The sequence below is a fragment of the Teleopsis dalmanni genome, chromosome X, assembly GCF_002237135.1.
Source record: "Teleopsis dalmanni isolate 2A chromosome X, ASM223713v2, whole genome shotgun sequence".
NCBI classification, from domain to species: Eukaryota; Metazoa; Arthropoda; class Insecta; order Diptera; family Diopsidae; genus Teleopsis; species Teleopsis dalmanni.
In genome coordinates, this window is record NC_051848.1 from 78,059,551 (window position 1) to 78,066,403 (window position 6,853).

At 39.2% G+C, this 6,853-nt stretch overlaps 1 protein-coding gene across 1 annotated transcript; it reads left to right on the forward strand.

The window, feature by feature from the left end:
* Positions 1 to 1,647: 1,647 nt before the first annotated feature.
* On the forward strand, positions 1,648 to 4,092 carry LOC119688568. The gene has a single exon (XM_038103241.1). The coding sequence runs from the start codon at positions 1,648 to 1,650 to the stop codon at positions 4,090 to 4,092; it is 2,445 nt and encodes an 814-aa protein (XP_037959169.1).
* The last annotated feature ends 2,761 nt before the right edge of the window (positions 4,093 to 6,853 follow it).

Genomic DNA, 6,853 nt, shown 5'->3' on the forward strand with positions numbered 1-6,853 from the left:
ATATTTACTTTATTCTACAACAATAAATTGCGTTATTTTTAATTAATAATATACCTTCGATAATCCTTTGGAAAAATATAGAGATGTTTGAAATTTAAACATCCAAGTACGCACTTCCGTTTCAATTGTAAATAAATTTTAATTAACTAATAATTCATATATTTTTCTGGAATAATTACTGTTAAATGTTTATATTTTTTTCTATGTTTAATTTGCTTTCTTTTAAAAGTAGTTAAAATAACGCGCGTGCTGCTCATTTTTTTATGGTAAATATGCAACCCAATGTTGACTTTCGTCAACCTTGCACATATACGGTACTTTAAAATATAAAAACAATATTATTTTACAGTTTTTTAACTTCAAGATTGAACTAGCATTCTCGATCGCTCTCTTGCATTTCAAGTTCCAAATGAACAGCACGCGTTTTATTTTCGATTTTCGAAGTGATTTATTAAAATTTTAATTTCTTAAATAAAGTGTAATTAATTTGAATAAAATACTTTCGTTGTAACTTTCGTTTTTTATAACTTCAATAAATACAAAAACTCTTGTATTTTTCATTGGCGCCCGAGCAGGGACTTGAAGTCAAGTAGTAAAAAACTTTAAAAAAAAAAAAATGAAATTTAGTGAACATTGTTCGGTGGAGCTGCAATTGGCAGCATCGTGATTTTCGTTCAGTTTAATTTTTCATTTTCCACGTGTGAAGTGGTTGCGGTAAATGTCGGTGTGGTGTCAAGTATCAGCACCAGACAAAAATCGTTAATAAAAAAAAAAAAAAATCAACAAATTGCCAATTTCATCTATCTGATGAAAACACGTACAGGCTGCTGCTATAATTTTTTTTTTGGGTAATTCTTATTGCTGCTGTTGGCCGCTGCTACTGCAGTTTCCTGCTCAATTCTTATTGCTGCTGTTGGCCGCTGCTACTGCAGTTTCCTGCTCAATTCTTATTGCTGCTGTTGGCCGCTGCTACTGCAGTTTCCTGCTCAATTCTTATTGCTGCTGTTGGCCGCTGCTACTGCAGACTGCTACTGCATTTCGCTGCTGCTGTTCGCTGTCACTGCAGATCGATACAGCTCTTCATTGCTGCTTCTATTCACCAGTGCTGCTGTTTTCTCTTTCTGGATGGAGTGCAACTGTAACACCACTGCCGTTTGCCAGGTAAGAAAGTGCAAATAATGAAATTGTTGTACCAGGTCATGCTCTGACTAAACAAAATAGTCAAGAAAGTATTTTAAATAACTTTGCACTGGTAATTATTTGCACTTTTAAAACACATGAAACAAATTTACGAAGCTGAGGTTGAGCTTCATTAACAAATACGTTCGGTAAATCCAATTATTTAATACAAATAATTGAGTAATTTGCAGGGGCAAATTATATACAAAGTGAATGCATTTTTCGTTTTCGTTTTCGCTAGTTACTTGCAACCACTTTGTTGGAATTTACCCATAATCACAATATTGATTATTTATCGTTTTTTATTATTCTATAAACAAAGTGAGTGCATCTTTCGTTTCGCTAATTTCTCGCGTTTACTTTGTTGGAATTTACTTACAACCGTCGCTCAACAGTATTCAAATACTCTTATCGTTCTTTGCGCTGCATTGCCTTCTCTCTTAAAAAATTTAGTAAATTGTGTTCACTATGTCAACTAAAAAGCGAGCATCATCCCCACAAAAAAATGAAGAATTGGATAAACTACTCCAGCAGCGAGAAACTGTAGTGGCCAGTATCTTGCGTATTAAAAAAGTAATTTCTGAAAAAACTGTTGATTTAAACCCTGTAGAACTGGAATGTAGGTTGGACATTCTCAATTCATACATTAAACAGGCCATGACTTGCCAACAAAAAATAGAGTGTATCAACGAGTTTGATGTATTTCGGCCAGATCTAGAAGAAATCTGCGTTGCTTCGAAATCATTGTTTCTACAGGCGTTAGGTAAAAACCGCAAGTCTAGTATTCCTGATACTTCGCATGAATGCAGCAATCATCGTTCCAGGCTGCCAAGTATGCGTTTACCTAAATTTAGTGGGAAACATTCTGAGTACAAAAACTTCATAAGCCTTTTTGAAAGCTTAGTGCACAATGATCAGTCGCTAAGTGATATTGAAAAATTCAATCATCTCATTTCGTGTTTGTCTGACGAAGCTCTTGGTACAGTTAAGGCATTTCAACTCACTGAAACTAATTACTCAAAGGCATTAGCTAGTTTAAAAAGAGTTTACGATAACACTTGTCTAATCTTTTTCGATAGTATCTCGCAGCTTTTTGAACTGCCAGAAATGAACAAGCCATCTGCTTCTGCATTACGCAATATCATAGATACTGTTTCTGCCATATATGAGTCCCTATTGTCAATAGGAGATGATAAGAACATTTCAAATGCGATTCTTATTCATTTAGGCATGTCAAGAGTCGATGCCGCCACGAAATCTAAATGGGAGGAGCAATTAGATTACAATAAGCTGCCGCTCTGGTCTGATTGCGAGACTGCATTAAATAAGCGATACCAACACATTTCTGCTGACGAAGCTTCTACGTCAAGGTCTCGATCGAACAGGCCAAAACAAGACAACTGGCAAGGTAAGAATGTAAAATCGTCACTTATGTGCAAGAAAAATAGTTCGCAAGAGGAAAGTAGATGTTTGTTCTGTAATGCGAAGGAACATGTAATAAATTCATGCTCCGCCTTTGCTGCCCTCTCAGTTACTGAACGGTTCAATTTCATTAAATCATCTTCGGCATGCATAAATTGTCTCAAGAAAGGGCACACGGTATCTAGATGCAAGGCGTCACGCTGCAGAGTGTGTAATCGGTCGCACCATACTCTTTTACACCAATATTCTACTAACACTCCTCAAACAGGTTTATCTTATAATCCAGAACAACCTATTATTTCTCGTGCCTCTGTGAATCATAGCTCATCGAATGACGATCAAATTATTCTAGCCACTGCAGTCATAACCATTCAAGGAAAATCTGGAGAGTATCAGCTGGCCAGAGCACTGCTCGATTCCGGTTCTCAAGTCAACCTTATAACCGAGGAACTTGCACAACGACTGCAACTAAAAAAAGAAGCGAAAACTCTAAACCTAATTGGCATTGGTGAAACAAACTCCACAGTACGGCAAAAATTACATGCCACTGTGAGATCACGTATTAACTCTTATGAGTTTTCTACTGATTTTTGGGTAATACCTTCAATCTCCACTTACCAACCCGACAAATTTGTGTCAATGAGTAATTGGAATGTTCCTTCCAATCTTTCACTTGCTGATCCGCACTTTCACAAACCTCAAAAGATAGATCTTCTACTTGGTGCCGAAAGCTTTTTCGAACTGTTGTCGATTGGACAAATAAAACAAGGTACTAATCTTCCAATTCTCCAAAAAACTTTACTTGGATGGATTGTATCAGGAAAATATAAAGATGTCCCAAGTAATGCATCTAAGATATGCAATTTAATACGCCTTCAAGAAGCAGAGTCAACAGGTGATTTCTGCTTAAACTCTCTTGTGAAAAAATTCTGGGAATTGGAAGAAATTTCCAAGGAGCTCACTGTCAAAAAATACACAATAGAACAACAACACTGTGAGACCAAGTTTCTCAACACAATTTTACGCTTACCTTCAGGGAGGCTTAAGGTGCAGCTTCCTTTCAAGTCCAACCCCAACCTTCTAGGTCAGTCATATGAAACAGCAAAAAATCGTTTTCTCTCACTGGAACGCAGGTTGTCGAAAGACTGTATGCTTCAGAAGCTGTATATGGAGTTTATGGCAGAGTATCGTGACTTAGGTCACATGACATTAACTACTGACAACTTTTCTTCGACACCTCATTACTATATACCGCATCAGTGTGTGTTGAGACCTCAGAGTACCTCGACAAAACTTCACGTCGTGTTCGATGCTTCATGCCGAACATCTTCACAAGTGTCGTTGAACGACATTCTAATGGTTGGTCCAACGGTACAAGAAGAATTGTATTCAATCCTACTTCGCTTTCGTATGCACAAATACGCGATGACTGCTGACATTACAAAAATGTACCGTCAAATCGAAGTTGACGAGGCAGATCGCAATTTTTAGCTTATTCTCTGGAGGGAAAAACCTACGGATCAGATTAGCGTTTATAAACTGAACACAGTGACATATGGTACTTCACCTGCTCCTTTCTTGGCAACACGTTGCCTAAACTACTTAAGTGACCTGTACAAGAATTCTCATTCAGTTGGAGCAAGGGTTATCCGACATGACTTCTATGTCGATGACCTATTGACTGGAGCTGACAGTCTGAAGGAACTGGAAACAATTCGTACCCAATGTACTGAAATTCTTGATTCGGCTGGACTTAAATTAGCGAAATGGTTTTCAAACCATAAAACGTATGACTCGTCAGACTTCTTTCTAAATGTTAATAATACTGATTCCACAAAGGCGCTAGGTATACACTGGATTCCCCAGAATGATACGTTTAAGTTCCATGTAGACGAAAAGTTTCATGAATTGCGAGCAACAAAAAGAAACATACTATCAGTATCAGCTCGGCTCTTCGATCCCCTCGGACTAGTATGCCCAATAGTGACTAACGCAAAAATTTTATTGCAAGAACTTTGGCTTCAGAAGCTTGACTGGGATGAGTCAATTCCTATGCATCTCGATTCTAGCTGGCAAGCATTTAAAAGTAACCTGACTCAGATGGACTCTATTTCCATTCCGCGGTATGTTCATATTCATTCAAATATAAAATGCGATATTCACGGTTTCGCCGATGCGTCAATAAGAGCGTACGGCTGTTGCATCTACGTCCGAATCCATAATTCGAATGGGATTCATTCTGAGTTGTTAACTGCCAAATCTAAGGTTGCTCCTTTAAGCACAAAATCAGTACCCAGATTAGAGCTGTGTGCCGCTCATTTATTGGCTAAACTATGGTATCGAATTCAGCCGTTGATAACTTGCGAAATCGGTGATGTTTATTTTTGGACAGACTCTGAAATTACACTTCATTGGATTAAAACTCACCCATCCACTTTAGCAACATTTGTAGCAAACAGAGTTGCAGAGATCCAAGAATGGACGAGCGAAGTTCTTTAGAGACACGTTCCATCAAAGCTAAATCCTGCAGACTTAGTCTCCAGAGGATGTAATGTAGATGAGTTGATTCACTCAATTTGGTTTCGTGGCCCATCATATTTGCTTCAAGATGCAACTAACTGGCCAAAAAATAGTCATTTTCCACTATCAACAGATGAAAAAAATTTAGAGAAACGAAAGGTCAAGGTCGGACTTTTAGCAGTTGAAATTGAAACTAATGTCATTTCAAAACTAATCTGTAGCCAATCATCTTACCCAAGACTGCTGAGAATTTTCGCGTACATTCTACGTTTTATCACTAAGAAAAATGAGAGAGCCAACGCTCTTATTCCGACATCAAAGGAGCTTAATTGGGCATTCTTGAAAATCGTTGAATTCATTCAAAATCACGAATTCAGGGATGAGATCGAAAAAATGAAGAAGTCGCATAAATTGCCAGTTAGCATTCAGAAACTAACTCCGTTCATTCATACAGTCCAAGATGGTTCTCGAACATGCAATTTGCTTCGTGTAGGAGGTCGTCTACTAAACGCACCACTGTCTTATGATTCAAAATTTCCCTTGCTGTTACCTAAGAAATTGCATTTTGTCGAGATTTATTTACGATTTCTCCACACAACCAATTGTCATGCTGGTCCAAAAGCCTTAGAAGTGCTGCTTCGTGAAAAAATTTGGGTCATAAATTCAAGCAAGGCATGCAGTAAAACCGTAAGAGCATGCATACATTGTTTTCGATACAAACCTAAGCTGTTGACCCAAGTAATGGGAAACTTACCTGCAGATCGGTTAAAGGCACTACGACCCTTTTTAATTAGCGGTGTCGATTTTTGTGGGCCTGTATACACCACTTTGAAAATTCGTGGTCGACCACCAGTTAAAATGTATATCGCAGTGTTTGTTTCACGTCAAAGGCTATACATTTAGAACTTGTAACAGATCTGACAACTAACTGTTTTATTTTTTGTCTTAAAAGGTTTGCCGGAAGACGAGGACTCCCAGAAAAAATCTATTGCGACAATGCGACAAATTTTGTAGGTGCCGATCGCAAGCTGAGAGAGCTGATAGAGGCGTTTCGAGAGCACAAGGACGATCTGGCATACTATGCTGCACAAAGGGGCATAGAGTTTGTCTTCATACCACCCAGGGCACCTCATTTCGGAGGATTATGGGAAGCGGCGGTAAAGTCGGCAAAACACCACATACAACGAACAACCAACAGTGCGCTCCTTACCAGCGAAGAACTGCAAACAGTGCTCATAGAGGTAGAAGCCCTGCTAAATTCTCGTCCACTCAGTCCATTGAGTCAAGACCCAAACGACAAAGAGGCGCTAACACCAGCACACCTGTTGATAGGAGGTACTCTTCACACGCTGCCGCAAGAATCCGCGCAAGGCGACAACAAATTGAGCACTTTGAAACGTTGGCGTCTGTTATGCGAGCTCAAACGGAGGTTTTGGCAGGCCTGGTCGAAAGATTACATCCTACAGCTGCAGCCCAAGAACAAGTGGGAGTTCGAGCAGCCGAATCTCGCAGTCGACCGACTAGTCGTCGTCCAAGAAGACAACCTTCCCTCTCACCAGTGGAAGCTCGGAAGGGTGGAAGCCGTAATTACAGGTCGCGACAATAAGGTCAGGGTCGTTGACGTCAATACCAGCAACGGAATTCTGAGGCGTCCAGTTCACAAATTAGCGATGCTGCCAGAAAATTGAACACATGATCGTGCTTCAACGCGGCCGGTGTTGAATGTTTATAT

Coding starts and splice junctions, on each gene's coding strand:
- LOC119688568 (XM_038103241.1), top strand. CDS start 1,648: ATGTCAACTAAAAAGCGAGCATCATCCCCACAAAAAAATGAAGAATTG.